The sequence below is a fragment of the Tyto alba genome, unplaced genomic scaffold (assembly GCF_018691265.1).
Source record: "Tyto alba isolate M040663 unplaced genomic scaffold, T.alba_DEE_v4.0 Super-Scaffold_29, whole genome shotgun sequence".
Lineage (NCBI taxonomy): Eukaryota > Metazoa > Chordata > Aves > Strigiformes > Tytonidae > Tyto > Tyto alba.
In genome coordinates this window covers 5,053,970-5,069,606 of record NW_024881303.1, presented here as the reverse complement: position 1 = coordinate 5,069,606, position 15,637 = coordinate 5,053,970, and the positions used below count along the sequence as shown (strand labels likewise).

The 15,637-nt window shown below is 43.0% G+C and overlaps 1 protein-coding gene across 7 annotated transcripts in view; it reads right to left on the bottom strand.

Moving 5' to 3' along the window:
• Positions 1-15,637, bottom strand: part of KTN1 (kinectin 1) — a 77,822-nt gene that overhangs the window by 14,659 nt on the left and 47,526 nt on the right. For 4 of the 7 annotated variants that reach the window (XM_033009748.2, XM_033009751.2, XM_033009749.2 and 1 more), the window contains 16 exons: positions 14,620-14,688; positions 13,252-13,286; positions 13,042-13,132; positions 12,070-12,138; positions 11,147-11,184; positions 10,424-10,514; positions 10,193-10,261; positions 8,542-8,579; positions 7,785-7,875; positions 7,601-7,678; positions 6,679-6,716; positions 5,559-5,649; positions 5,392-5,460; positions 4,944-4,981; positions 3,921-4,011; positions 1,779-1,865 (listed from right to left, as the gene is read on the bottom strand). In XM_033009748.2, the coding sequence (XP_032865639.2) occupies positions 1,779-1,865; positions 3,921-4,011; positions 4,944-4,981; positions 5,392-5,460; positions 5,559-5,649; positions 6,679-6,716; positions 7,601-7,678; positions 7,785-7,875; positions 8,542-8,579; positions 10,193-10,261; positions 10,424-10,514; positions 11,147-11,184; positions 12,070-12,138; positions 13,042-13,132; positions 13,252-13,286; positions 14,620-14,688 (1,083 nt within the window). The remainder of the gene's footprint in view (positions 1-1,778; positions 1,866-3,920; positions 4,012-4,943; positions 4,982-5,391; positions 5,461-5,558; positions 5,650-6,678; positions 6,717-7,600; positions 7,679-7,784; positions 7,876-8,541; positions 8,580-10,192; positions 10,262-10,423; positions 10,515-11,146; positions 11,185-12,069; positions 12,139-13,041; positions 13,133-13,251; positions 13,287-14,619; positions 14,689-15,637) is intronic. The other 3 variants (XM_033009752.2, XM_033009754.2, XM_033009750.2) reach the window with 2 other exon arrangements.

Below are 15,637 nucleotides of genomic sequence, written 5' to 3'. Positions count from 1 at the left end.
CTCTTCTATGCCTAGAGTAACTTACTTAACCCAGGAAGTCACTTCTTTTTAAGTGAGAAAGGCACTATAGTCTCTAAAATTGACAGTAAATTACTTCAGAAATAGACACTGAATTGCTTCAGAATTTGGCCTTCACATTTGTTCATGCTTAAGCCTTTATCTTCTTCCTCCAATCTAGCGTGTTCGTACAGAAATTACACCATTATCCACTTGTTCACAACACAACACAAACTACACTGCGCTGAGTAACTGCATCCACAGATCACACCGACCCTGCCACTCAAGTTGAATGATCTCAAAAGCAAATAGTTCGGTCAATCAACAATTTTTTTAAAATCTGTACTTATTTTAAACAGTTTTAGGTGGGAAAAACATCACCATAAATTAACATCACCACATCAAAAACAGAGACTTAAAGTCTAAAGGAAACTTTGTGTTAATGCACATTTGAACCAGGCCAAGAAAGCAAGGCTGTATCTTAAAAGTAATATTTCAAAGTACTCAAGAGGAAGACGGTTACATCCTCCTTCCCCAAGTTTGGATGCAATGGGAAATAATTATTAGAGCTGTGTGACAATCTCAAGGTTTTCTTTGTCATTGCTCCGCAAATATAAATACACAGAGCCAAGGGCACCACAGATCTATCATTCCATTTATTTAACGTTAAAAGCAAACCAGCCACAGGACGTTTGCTTGCTGTGCTTGGGGCAGATTGGTTTAATTTAGCCATAGGACGCTCAGGCTCCCATTTAAGTTTATATGCAGAAAGCCTGAAACCCTGCACAGAAGGCACCTTTCAGCAACAATCCTTCACTAGTATTTGGGTTTCGTTTTTAATTTGACATCAGCGTTACCGCGCCTCGCTGCTCTGAGTTTCTCCGCTGCAAGAGATCGGTGGCATTTAGTAGGTTGAGATTCAGAGACAGAAACGGACGGCAGACGTTAGGTTGTGAAGTTGTGCTAAGTGGGTTAGTTTTCAGCAATTTAGGAGCCACCGAGAAGTGGCAAATGGCTGTCTGATGAAGCTTTTCGACTGCAAGAGGAAGCAGGCAAGCGTTAGCACACAGCAAAAGCAGGTACACAACTTCTCTGAACGCGGGGCCGAGTGGAGAGCGGAGACATCTCCAAAACACAGACGCACAATCCCAGACCAGAGCTCCTCTGCTTCTAGCTACCCGACTTGTGGTTTTAAAGTTATTTTGATGCTTTTTTGGAAATCTGCATAGTGACAATTAACACCAAATTAGGCTCATAGCAAATGCAAGCTCCTCTCAGAGCAACTCACACCCCTGTATCATTTTGAACGTTGGCTCTGATGGGACCTGTCGAGCTTCATATGCTTTCAAGGAGGAAATTCACAGCTGTGGTGACACTGTTCTCCTGAAAAGTCCCCAGGTGTTTAAATAATAATCTAGTTCTAGTTCTTCATGGGTCCAATAAATTTATTCAAGCACAGTGAAAGCCCAGTAGATGAAAGCAGGTTGCTCACCAGCAGTGTTTTTATTCTAGAGCTCCCCACAAAGAAAAAACGATTCACAACAGCTCTAACAATTATGCAAACAGAAATCAAAAATAGGCATGCCCACAAACTAAAGATAAAAAAAAGTAAAAGAAACCCAAAGACAACAGGAAGAAGCAGAGGTGAGAGTATATGAATGATCACTCAGAACAGACTATTTAAATTGCAGTAAAAGTTAAATGCCTCCATTTCATTTAAAAAACCAGCTGCAGATCTGCTTCTAGCTTAACGCATCATTTCTAGCAGTTAACATTACAACCTTGGCAGTCTTGTTCACTTTGTCCTGCAGCAATTTTTCAGTTGATGCCAATGCTTCCATTGCTTTCCAGTTTTTCTCCCGAAGGTCCTAATCATTTTTAGAAAGAATGATTTCAGTTCAGCCAATATTCAAACTGTTTCCACTTTTACTTCAGAGATATATTTTGCATTACATTCCACCATTTGCATTTAAATGCTGGTTACTGCAAGATGATTTTGCTGGGTAAGATGACATACACTAGCAAAAACAAGTGTGATGTTCGAAGAGTTTGAATGAAAAGGGGGAGAAAAATGCCAATTTCTGCCCAACCTGCCCCCACGTCCAAAACCGATCCAAGTGTTACTGCAGAGCGTATTGCTGCAGCGACCCCACACTTTGACTGCACTTGTAAGAAGAAAGAGGGAAGTTTTCAAAAGTAGTGAGGAACACAAGACACCAAACCACAGATTACACAACAGAGTGTTAGGCATGTCGCATCGCAGAACCCAGCATGGATCCCAGTATACATGGAGGTGTACACATTTATGCCCCTGATCTTGCAACCAAGATTTAGCTGCGTAGATCCTTGGGCCTCAGCCCAAACCTACTATGCCAGGGCTGATTTTATAGACACAAAGCCCAGGGCCTTGGTTCGCAGCATTTACCCACGCAGCTCGCTCCACTGTACTCAAAGCAGCCTGGTTTGCTGCTCACCAGCCCTCCTGGGAGGTTTTGGGATTTCACCAGTGGCGAGCAGACCCCAGATCCACATGGAAACACCACCGCACCGTGCTGCGCTCCTGCATCTTTCTTGGCGAGGTCATCAAACGTGTACTCCACAAGACGTCAACTGGCAAGCTTGGTTAAGAGGCTCAGAGCTCTTCTAAGAGCCTCACAGCTCTTCTCTAGGAAGGATAGGGGGCCTTGCAGGGAGATTACAGTGCTTGGGATTCAGATTTTTTTTTTTTTCCCCAACCCTTTGCTTTAGCAAAGGGCTATTTTTGAAAGGCTGTATTTTTTTAAATTCACCACGCAAAGTGGCATCCAAATCCTAGCATGTACCTACACTAGTTTTACTTTACCACTTCTATTTGCCTGCTATCCTACGGGCTGTTTCACAGGACATAAAACCAAGATTGAATAAAATTGTGATGTGGAAAGCTGGGACCTACAGACATGGTCTGCCTTTAGCAGTGGCCAGATTTCTGCCTGCACCACAAAGGGTACACAGACCTTGCAATTCCCCAGAACAGGCATGTGTATGCTCTACTATTCCAGCTCCATCTTCTGAGACTACTCAGACACTTTCCCTCTACTTGATTTCAGCTCTTAAGCAACTCTACTTGATCAAAAGCTCACGTTTTCAGTATTTTCCCGGTGCATTTGCCTTATATCGTCCCACTTTTAAGCAATAAAGCTTATTGCATGGTATTCATTGGACTTTATAGGCTATTAAGGAGATAGGTGAGCTAAAACCCCTGTATTTTAACAACTTTCTTCTCTACAACTTAAAAGATGCCATTGTCTTGCCTTGCACAGGTCATGTATAACAAGGAGGTAACTTCACAGTTCAGTGATGGAAAATACAACCTTTACTTCCCCCTAAAAACCCACAGTGCACCATCAGCAGCTGCTGTAAAGGAAGGCTCACTGTCTTTCACCTCCTTCAGAGGATGAGGATTGGTCACTCTTAGGAATGGGAAGAGGCAGATCTGAGAGCCCTGAAGGTAATGCCTCCTCCCATGTCCACGCACAAAAGCCATAACTCGGTCAGAGCACAGCACCTTTCATCCTCCCACGTTCCCTCCCCAAAATCCCTCTTCTTCCCTTGGCAAAGGACATGTTTCTGAACAGGGCTAACAAGGCTTGAATCCAAGTCTGAGAATTTGCTACAGAATGTGTCCCCTAGCAAGTCTCCTCCCTCTCATCAAATCAGCAACTTGTCAAAGAGCTGACAAAACTTGGAACAGCAAAATAAGGTATGTTCAGTCACTCCCAAGGAGAGAGGAATGTCCAGGGGACACGATATGGCAGACAACTGTCAGAAACACGTTCTCAGCAGAACGCCCTAGGCATCAAGGAGTGCTGTGCACACAGGTTTGGTTGCCCTTTGGGGTTTAGCCTGTTGGGCTTTTAGGGGGGTCAGGGGAAGAATTTCCTTACGTTGTTCTTTTTCCTCTGTTGCTCAAAAGCATTTCTCTGAGAGGCGAGCTCATTTTGGAGACTGGCGATTTCCTTCTCTTTCCCTGCAACCCTGAATTAGCAAAAAGAATCATAAACAAGTCAGGAGACATTTAGGAAGTTTCAAGTGAAGCACTCACCCCTTCACATACACTAACTTGCCTTCCCTTCCAGCAACACACTCTCTTTGAAAAGCTGCTCTCACTGACTTGGCAGTACTGCTTGCTTCCTACTGCTCTGTGAACTGCAGGCTGCCAGAGCAAAGCCCGTTGTAAAGCTGTTGTTTGCCTACAACAGGCATCTGCACACATTTATCAAGGCCACGAAAAGGCAACACATTAGACGAGGGTAAGTCAGCCAGCCCACGCTAGTACAACGCCACAAAACAGGCACAGCCTGCTGGATAAGAGCATTCTTTTTCAAGCACCTAGTCCACAATCTATAAGTCATTTAACTTAAAAGAAAAATGATTCAGCCAGCCAAAAATGCATGACAGTGGCAATTTGTGTAGCACAATATAAGCCGCTATGGTGTTAGCTTCCACATAGTTCTTTAGTGTGCTTCAGCTCTATGTTACGACACACTCTTATTCCTGAGATTTTCCCTGAGAAGAGATTTCCACCAGACAATTTTGTAATATGAACAACCCGTTACTAAGTTGAAGTTCTAAGAAAAAAGCTTGTCACTTTTGCTTGAAACATGAACATTTAACTCTTCAGCCATACAGCTGAGCTAGTATGTATTTAAAATTAAATCAATCATGGCTTGCTTACGTTGTCGGCACAAGGTATTGCAAGTACTACCTGCAGAAGATTGCAGCTGAGAATTACTAGTGTGAGCAGAATATCTATGCTCAAGTTTTATTAGATAGTTAAGATATTTTTTACCGGCCACTTCTCACACACTGATATTGTACATTTGGCATTTACTTCATCTTTTAAATTTCCTGAGCCATAAGTGAAATGAAGCGCTTATCTATTGCGTTCAACTTCCGGCAGTACTCACACTCGCAGAAGCTCCTCACTTTGGACAGCCAGAGATGCCTGCAAACAGATCATAAACTCGTTAGGAGCAGGATCAGCAGCAAAGACAGGTGCAGAGGGCACCATCTGCCTTGTTAACCAGGCACTGCTGCAACGCTAAGCAGCTGCGCTCTTGGCCTCCAAGGGAGTCCTGGCCAGAGGACCAGCTGTGATACAGCGTGTAAAGACGGGGTGGAAAACTAGACAAGAACACAGCAGGTGTAAAGAAGAGCACAAGGCCACAAACTCACATGGTAAAGGGAAGCAGGAAGAGATATGCAACTGCCAGAAAAGTTGGCTTAGTGCAATCCAACCCTGACACTGTCCCTGGCTTCGCACGGTCAGTACAACTACTGGGTCTCCATGTCATCCACACAAGTTACCGCCACCCCTCTGACTTCACCCAGTAACACTGCAATTGGAAGCTGTACCTGTTTGCAATTCTCCTGCTTTAATTCTTGAATTTGAACTTTGAAAGATTCGTTTTCCTTTTGAACATCCTGTTGAAAGAAGAGGCAATATACACATGTATACATACAGATATACACTCAAATACTTACACACCTTACAACACAAGATACTTCTATTGAAACTTTACCTGCAACTGTTTTACTTGGCTTGCAATTTCTCTCTCTTTTTCTTCCACTACAGCTTTCAACTTCTTCATTTGCTCTTCTTCCCCTTTCAACCTGTAGAGATGGTTTAGAAAGTAAGAAAAAATGGTTAAAGTAAGAATTTATGCTGAAAAGGGACTGACACTCTAGCTGGGACAGTTTTTAGCAGCAGAAGATAAATGTTTTGTACGCTATTATTATATATCAGCCAAAAGGAGAGCAGATAGACATGGAGAAAAAACGGTTGCACTATGGCTCCAAACCAAGAAAGCTAACAAAAATACCTGTCAGCTGCAACAACATGTATTGCAAACACTCACCTGTTAAGAACTGGCCTGAAGCAAGCTAGACATTTCACATGTCAATCAGCAAACACATTTAGTCATAGCTGATCTCAACAGCATTCAGAGCCAAAGTGGGAGAGAAGCAATCGATCACCTGAGCAAATCCTGCGAGCCAGCTGGCTGTGAAGGTGCCAGAGACAGTGTCCCAACGCTGAGACTGCCTTGGGTACCATATACTGGCTGTACAGGAGCTCTGCTGGGAGGGCAGCACATTACAAGAGCTGCATTGAAGGCAGAGCCCTTTTTGGCACAGTCTCATGCAACCTTCCTCTGACAGAGCAGCCAGACAAAGCAGAGTCAAAACAGAGGAAAGTCTGGCAGCATTTCTCCATAAAACAGGAGCTGGAGAATTGGCTATTGACTCTCAGACTGAAAACGGCAAACTGTATCTGTTCATTGCTTTTACCAACTCAGCCACAGGCACTTAAATCCACACTCTTTTAAGCATGCTAAACAGAAGGAGAAATTATCACTAGACACAAGTAGCAGCAGCAATTTCACTAGTTAGTGGAGCCCTGGGCGATCATTCACTTTTGCAAAGTGTATAAGCACTACTACTGAGGCACGACAGGCAGGGACGCCAGACGCTTGCTATTATACACAGCAGCAGACGCGCTGGCTGGTGTACGTCCATCAGCACTAACAGCTTATTTTAGCAAAGCCTATAAAATTCTTGAAACCAATTCATACATTCCAATTTAAGATGAACGCCAGCACTGAATGCATATTATCATCAGGCACTGCTACAAAGCATACTCACAGGCTCTCTAGGTCCTGGACTCGGGATGCAGCAGGCAACTGAAAAACAAAGTAATTCCCAACCTCATTTTGGAGGCACAGTGAAGCTTTCAAATTAACAGTAACTCTTTGCATGAGCAGGGGCACCACACCACTTGCAAGATACTTGCCGAAGAAATACCAGGAATTTTGCATCAGACATGGCTCCAAGAATATCTAAACACAATGGATTTCAGAAGCACAGCTTACACCAAGCATCCCAAATTTCTCTCCAGTCCACCTTTGCCCTGGGATAAATGCCTGTCTAGACATCCACACAAAGTAAGAGTTCAACTCAGTTTCTCCCCCTTATCATTGACAATAATCCTAACTGAGCTAGAATACCGTCTTATTGGAAAAATTCTTCCATTAAGTATCATCTGGCTTCAAGGATGTCCAGTTGCCTGTTCTCAAGTCCTGTGCAGGAAATCAAAAGCCAAAAATATTCCAGCCAGTTGCAATTTCTGCAACAAGTAAAGGCAGGAAGAAATCACAGCAAAGCCTAACCCCCTTCAAGAGGAGCTTCTATGTTCAGTTACAGCACGAATTCCTCCATGACCACAGCCCTACAGACACACTACTTCAGTCTGGCAAGAAGCTACCTACAATGCAGCTATGATTCTGTTGATGAGCTTCAAATTTTCAGACCACCAAAGCTACTCATTATGCATAGTATCATTCAGGTGAAAGAAAAGCTCTAAGAACTTGTTATCCCCATGAAACTTGTTTTGGATGAACACAGTTAAACTAGTAGGCTCTCTGCACCAGTTTAGCCAAGCAGTATTTAAGATAGCTCTGTAGGTTGAAGCCAATGCAAACCCTTTGTGAGGGGTAGAGGACAAAACCAACATTTTCCAGTTCAACTGAGCAGCACTCCCAAACCACATCCACTCCACAGGCCATACCTGTTGAAGCTGCTGCAGGTTCTGTTGTTCTAACTCTTGAACTTTACTGGTTAATTGTGCAATAGTACCCTTCTGATCCTTCGGACATAAAAAAAGGCAAGTTTAGAAGTGTAAACATAACTTTTCCACAGTCAGAAATACTGCAACAGAACTTAATTCCCTTTAGAATACCAAGGAAGCTTACCTGCAGCCATTCTCCTTTCTTAACAATCTCCTTCTCTTTCTCTTCCAATAAGGCCTCCATGGTTTTCACCTGCTTTTCCTTCCCCTTCAGCCTGTACAAATAAGCATACATAGACACATAGCATAAACTCTTGCTCTTATCCATCTGGAAAAAAAAGACATTCTATGCCTTGCAGCATGTAACAAAAGCAGCATGTGTGATCAACAGCACAAACACAAGTCACCCGCTAAAAATCAATGTGTGAACACTTCCGCGTCAGTCTGGGTTAGCAGGAGACACCCCTGATCAATGGTACTGCTCAGTAAGTGAAAGCAAGCAAATTCTGTGCCGACATATATTGCAGAGTTTACACACACGTGTGCTCTCCTCCTCTAAAAATACTTCCTTCTCCCTCCCCAGCTGGGGACACAAGGGACTGACAACCATACTGGCTAAATTCTCACCTACCCAGCTACAACACAGATATTACCAAAGGAAGTTTGCCACAGCGCCTTGCCTACGTCTTTCCATCCTGACTTCAATTTAATCGCTTGTGGTTTAATCAGGGCTCATGAAGCCATGCAGCACTTCAACTTGTTTGCTGGCTCAGACAGGACCAGGTATTGCTAATAAGGACACATGTCTACTAAGACCGGTGTTAATAGCTGGATCACTTCGTGTGAACTGCAGAAGCCAGGCAAGAATATTTAAACTTAGACTGGAGCAGGGAAGCAAGGGCTGCACAGAGCAGATCAGACGTGTTAACAACTGTACTTACAGAGTCTGAAGTTCTTTGACTTGGGAGGTAATCGACACCTAAAGAAAATAATCAGTACTTCAGTTCAATGCACATGGAAAAAGACACATTACTGCTACAAATTGCTCTAGGGAGAAACAGGGGTAAGTCACTCGACTTTATTAAAAGAAGCATTATTTGTTACAGTTATGTAAGCATAAACACGCTTTTTCTTGGTGGGAAAATAAATTACGAAAAGCCAAATGTCTCCACTATTTACTTTCTCCACATTTAAAATGTGACTTCCAAAGCAGAAAAGAAAACCATGCAAATGGGAACACAAACAGGCCCACTGGAGCACCCTTCCACCATGAGAGACAGAACAAGCAGATGCTGATGATGACAACCATCTTCACTAGCAACTGCACCTCAAATCAGAGAGGTCATCCCTGGTCATTTAGACCTTTGCATAATCAAGTGCTTTTTAGATGCTCTCTGCAATGTCAGCATTCCCTTAAATTCCAATTCTAAGGCTGAACATGGATTGAAGAAACAAGGTTTAACAGAAATATTTCCTTTGAATTTTGTATAAAAGCCTGACAGTGGCTGTGTAGATACTGGCTGTCCAAACAGGTAGCTTAGTTTAGTCCTCTACCACAACACAGCAGGAGTTTCAGATGTTCCCAAAATACTCTATTCTGCTTGCAGGAGACCAAAATGTGCAAACTACACCAACTTTGGAGCAAGAACCTCTCATATGTAGCTTTCCAGAGACTGCAACACTAAACTGCATTTTGTTCTGGGCTCTGTCAGTTCCAGGGAAGGAAACACACACAAATAATTCCTCCAGTTTCTGAGAATTTGCTTTGGAGGAAGATCCCAAGATGGAAACACAATCTCTGAAGCTTTGCCTAAAAAGGACAAAACTTCAACATTAAGGAAAGAAAAGGGGGTGACATGTTGGAATGTAGCTAGAAAGATTGAAAAAAAGAGTGCAGACCAAAAAAAAACAACCCACACACCCCACACAAACAAGCAAGCAAACTTCCTGACAGCACGATGGATTAAGCTGCCTGCAGAATGGGCTCCCTAAGGAAACGTGGGTTCCCGTTGTTCTGGATGCTCAGCAGCAAGCATGCCAAAAAAGCCAATACTCCTCCATTTCTGCATTCCTGATAGCTAGAGTAAAACTTACTCTGCCAAGACAGGCTTTCTTTGGACACTGGAGAGAAAGCAGTCTTAGGTTTACCTGGAAACCAGATCTTATTTGGGCCCATAGTACTGTTCTAGCAACACAGAAAGGCCAAGAAAAGGAGAAGCAGCTTCAGCACCTCAGATCTCCAAGTTGCCAGCCTCAAAGGATGTCCCAGGGTTTCGTGTTTACCGCAGGAACGGTATGCAATACGCCCAGCCAGAGCTAGTGCTTCAACACTTTAGTTTATAGCAATTCTTGACAAATTTCATACTAAAAGTCCAAAAAAGCTCAAGCATCCAGAGGAATGTGGATTCTGAAGGACAGCGGAAGTTATACTACATATTTACGTCTTTATATCCAAGAATAGTGTAGCTATACCACTGAAAAGTTCCCCTACTCAGTGACATTCACCAGTGAAAGAAAACACCAGAACAGAAATGAGTGAGCAGCACATTCAAGGCAAGGTTGTTTCACACTTCTGGTACTAAGGCATTTTACCTGTTTTTCCATCTCAAGCTGGGAATTTCCTACTTCTTCTTTCAGAGCCTCTATTTCCTGTGTCAAAGCCTTTTCAATGACAAAACAGACAGGATTGGACAATGGAAACACAAAAACACCACAAAAATGGATGCTACAAATTCATCACTATAAAATGCCATGCAGTAACAAATAAATGGTAGTCAGTGGCACAGACACAGAAAGGAAGGTAGATATTGCAGAGATAGATACCTGAACAGTCTTCTCCTTGCTTGCTACTTTAAGGATTTCAGCTTGTAAGAGCTCTTCCACTGATTTTATTTTTCCATCCTTCTCATGGATCCTTAAAAACAGCAGAGGAGCAACATTAGCTGGCTGAACAAACACACCACTTGGGCAAATACACGAGCTTTGGTTCTGCTATCTATGCCAGCCTCTGGGATCCACAGTGGGACCAAGCAGGAGAAACAAACAGGAGGAATAAGACTGGAAATAGTGCAGAACAAGCTGACTTTACATAACCAGTAGTTCACATGCTAAATAGATACTATCCATCTGAAAATGCAAATTAAGGTATCCATAGTTCCTGGAATGACACACACTTAACTTCAGCCTTCACTGGACATACCAGCAAAGTATTTATCAACTTCAAATACACACACAGAGAGCGAACAAGCTCATTCCTTTCAGAGTGCCTACTGAAAAAAAAAAACCCAATTATCTGACAATTCAGTGCAATGACTCATCTAGTCAAAGTTAGGCTTATGAAGTTAATTGCTTAGCAGAAGAAGCAACTGGATTTTCAAAATGTATTGGCCTGATGCAACGTGTTTCCAAAATGATAATGCTTCCTATCACACACACACATTTCACCCAGTTAAAAGCAAATCATTTCAGGGAAGCAAAACACTTGTAGTCATGGAATAAAGACAGACAGAAGTAACAATGAGAAAATAAATCTGTGCGGTAACTCACACTTTCTGGAGTTCTTCCACCAGTGATTGGAAGGAAACCTGTTCAAAACAGAGCTTCAACTCAGAAAAAACAGAAGAGAGCAAAACAATCTGCAAGTGTTGAGGAGTAAGGAGCAGAGAGCTTGAGTACTCTGGCACTGAGTGAGCTACGCAGCAGCCTAATGGCTTTATCTATCTGGCTGCTCCTGAGAAAATTAGCTGTTGGTCTCCAATTCCTGGCAAACCAATAATACCATGTCTGCTGCAGGTTCCAGGAAAACAAAAGCAAACCCACATCACCTTTACCAGGAGAGACTGAAGTTCAGGACCAGCATTTGACCAGCTGATCTCTTCATACTGGCACTACTGTACACCTCCCCACAGTTATTGTGCTTCTCTTCCATAAATGATTTTCTAGAAATTAAGTGCCCTCCTGAGCTGTCCAAGGAGAGCTGGATGTCAAGGAAAGGCACTTCCCGATCAGCACCAAGTGCACATCGAAAATTGTAATACTGGGACCGTGTCACTGAACAGAGACAAACAGAAGTGGGCTAAATCACACCTGCACAAGTGCAGATTAACATTAGAAAGCTCAAATATGCATAATGAAGCTGATGCCGTACAAGCTGAATACCAACCATGCCTGCTGCACTAGGCTGCTGGAAAAAAAAAAGCAAGGCACAGCCATATCAGAGGGTGGCAAACTCAAACCAACCCAGAACCACTGCTGAATTGGAACCTTGACACCTGCCGTATTTCTGACACCTATGCAAAGGAAGTACTTGACAGAAGTATCAGCTTCCAGACCACGCTGGAAGAAAACAGAATGCTTTGCCAATAGGCTTCAAAGACATCTTCACCTTTTTCCCTTGACTTTTGCAACCACAGCAAGATTCTTTCAGATTTAGTTTAGGTGTAATAGAAGTTTTAGATGAAAAGTATTACCTGCTCTGATTGCTGGATTTGCAGACTTTGAAGTTCTTTTCTCAAGGATGAATTTTCAGTTCGCAGCGCCTTTGAAAGCAGACACACAGATAATGAAAGACTCATTTGTTGCAGAAAAAGTGTTAAGCTTGACAGAAAAGTCATTTCTTTTAGAACGAGTGAAATACTTTGAAAGTCTGAAAGAGACCCCCTCTGCAGCAACTGGAGCCAAAGTATTCAATGGACTAATTATTCACCACAGACAACTCTTAGTGGACTTCAATCGGTAGGAAGCTAGAGTCCAGGGAAACATCAAGGTGATGCACTCGCATCTTTGGCTGCTTAGTAACCTGACAGTTTGCTGGTGTGCAACCCCCTCCCCAGCACAGGGGTGTCAGCAATGCACCTGGAATTTAGGGACATTAAGAAAGGAAGCATTGTCTTGGCTATGTCCAGGTAGAGAGCACACAGCTTTCCAGCAAAACCCATCTGAAAACAGAGAGGGATTTTTGTACTGGCTTTCCAGACTTCTCATCACTAGCTTCTTTATAAACAGAACAGGAAGGAAATACCTTTAGCATCATCCCAGAAGTGTCACTAGTTTATAAACCATTTAACCCTTCAGATTGCTAACCAAAAAGATGCAAGAGCCCCACACTGCCAAGTTTTGTAAAAACACCCTTTCCTGAAGACAAATTCGTTGCAGATTAGGCCAAACATACAGCTCTGGATATGTATTCACTTTATCACAAAAGACACCAGGTATGCATCCTAGCAAAATCTGCTCTAGACTAAGCAGAAGCACTTGCTGTACACCATCAATGCCCATGCTTAGTCTATCTTACCAAAAAGGTTTTCACCTTGTCTCCATGAGACGCTCTTCCTATTCAAAGGGAATTATCTCAGACTGTACTATGAGCACCCACACACACACTTTGCACAAGAGCACTTAATCTCAACTTCCCCATAAAAAGATAATATGAGAGATTTTACCTTCAGCTCCTCCTCTTTATTAGCCACCTGTATGAGTCCTGCCTCAAGCAGCTCTTCAACTGTCTTGATTTTATCATCCCTCTCTCTCATGCTGAGAAATCAAAAGTATCAAGAGTATTAGGAAAAAAAGTTAACATCTGAAGGCAGTTTAGCTATCAACAAAACTGGATCTTTACTTTAGCCTGAGATTCAAACAAAAAGATTTCTTACCTTCTTTCCATCTGCTCCAACAAGTCTTTGTTTGCCTATAAAAAACACAATAGGGTGATCATTAATTGTATGAATAGTGGCTTGGAAATTTAAAAACAAATAACTGGAGAGCATCAATTTAACCACAAGCTTAGTTATCACACTAAGCCAGAAGGGAAAGGAAAGTAGGGGAAGGATGTCCTCGTGGCATGTGTGTCTAATATTGAGAGATGTCAATCCTTCAGGGGAGGTACAGATCCAGCTCAAATGCCTTGATGATTTTACACTGATGGACTACAGGTGTTCTGGTGACAAGATGCTGGGGGACACAGCATCCCAGTGATCCTAGGGAGTATCAAGCATGCCAAGCACTGTACAGCACCTAATCCATAGCAGCCAGCTAGGTATCTGAAAAATCCACCTCTTTGGGGCATTTATCAAAACCACAAGCTCTGCCTGAGGCTCGCTCAACAGAACATATATGATTTCTCAACAACAATGTATTGTGAGACACCACACGAGGGAACGAGCCAGTTACCAAGAAAAATCAGCCCCACTATTTCAGACATCAAATCAGCCAGACTCAGGGGAGTAAGGCTGCAAATCTGGTTCTCTGCCTGAAGAAAGGGAGCTACTCCAGACAGGGAGCTGCTAGCTAGCAGACACCAGTGCAGAAAAGGAAATGAGCTTCCTGCCCTGCAAGTCTTTTTCCAGTGTTTCAGGAAGTTTTCCCATTCCACAACGGTACAAAGTCAGAGGTGTTCACAGGAGCTCTCCCAGGCAACACTCACAAAGGAGATGGGGCTGAACACCACCACAGCTCTGAACCTGCAGCATCCTGCGTGAGTACCAGTCAGACTGGCTGCAGCAGATGTGCCACGGGCAAAAACATACAAGAGGAAGGACAAAAGACATCACTATGTAAGTAGCTTTCCCATTCCACAGGTCTGTTGTTTGGTTACTACTGGTTTAAGAATTCATTCTAGGATGGAAGAAAACATGCATGGTAAAGACTTTACTCTGGTCTTTCCACAGCCCAGTAAGAGCCCTCTCTCCCCTGGAAGGGCTGGTTGTTCATATCATTTTTTTATTCTAGAAAATTGCCAATAAAACTGGGAGAGGTTGCAGAAGTAAGTTCTTATTTGTGTTAAGCTAGCATTCTTCAGGGGAGGAAAAAAAATCCACACTTTGCCTGGACACTCTTGACTAGGTCTAAAACAAATAGTCATGACTACCTTACTTGAACAATCCATGGAAGAGAAAATACTCAAAAAGCAACAGGCTTTGACACCAACCAGCTCAGCCTAGGGCCATCTTAAGGAAAAAATACCTAAGAAGTTAAAAAGAACAGAAGATATTTGATACAACCTCAGCAAACACTGGCTATACCTGCTCAGACAGAAGAGTGTGCAGCTTCTGAACTTCAGCTTGCAGAGCTGTATTTTGGTCCTTGAGAACCTGGAAGGAAATTTAATTATTATATCAGTTCAGAACTGCAAACCCTAACTACAGCATTTTCATAATGGCAATGAGGTAATTAAATAGCACAGAAGTCGTTACAGTGAGTTCTTTGGAAGCTACAAGACTACAAAGAGTCCCTTCCCCTTCTTTCTTGCTTTTCTGTATTAATACTTTTGTCCTTATGTTCCCATGAGAAATTCAGCTGTTACCATCTTTATTCCCTGGCAGAGAATCAGACAGTACCAAGTGTGACAGGCAAGAGAAACTGCCTTTTCCTCCTTAAGCAGTATCAGCATTATGTCAAGATTGGATAGCTGCCTCTTACAAAACACTCAGCTGGTGAAGCAAATGGTCTAGGATCACCTCTCTAGCTCTCTTCAGCTGCCTTAATACTGAGGATGCCCAGCAAGGAATTAGCAGTCCAGCAGCAGAGAGGCTTGCACAGCTCCCACACTTTGGTCCAACTGCAGGCTGGAAAGAGGCAAATCGGGAAGACAAAGAGCCGTACCATGGACCTTGCCTCCCCTCCAGCACTCCTGCTCCATACAACAGACAGGTTGCCTGTCTGAATTACTCCTGCGTGTTTTAAACTCCTCCTCTATTATTGCTTTTTGCTTTACGAAATATTTTTAAAGGTGTGCTTGGGGCTTTACAAAAGTAAAAAGCAAGACACGTGATCTGTGCTTCAGGCCCAAAGCCCTACAGGGACAACACAAGCGGGGAGGGACAGCAATGGCAAGGATTAAAACAATTGCTCTGTTTTGAACCTGGCTCTTCCCCTCTTTCATGTGCATGGGAAAAAAAGCAGAACTTCCTCAGGTGGAAGCATTTAGTACAGAGCTGGTCTGGCTTACGTTTGGGATCAAAGACAGGAGGAAGAAGAGACTAGAAGGGCACGTAATATTCATGCTGAAAGCACACTATGGATTTCCACGGTATCACTATG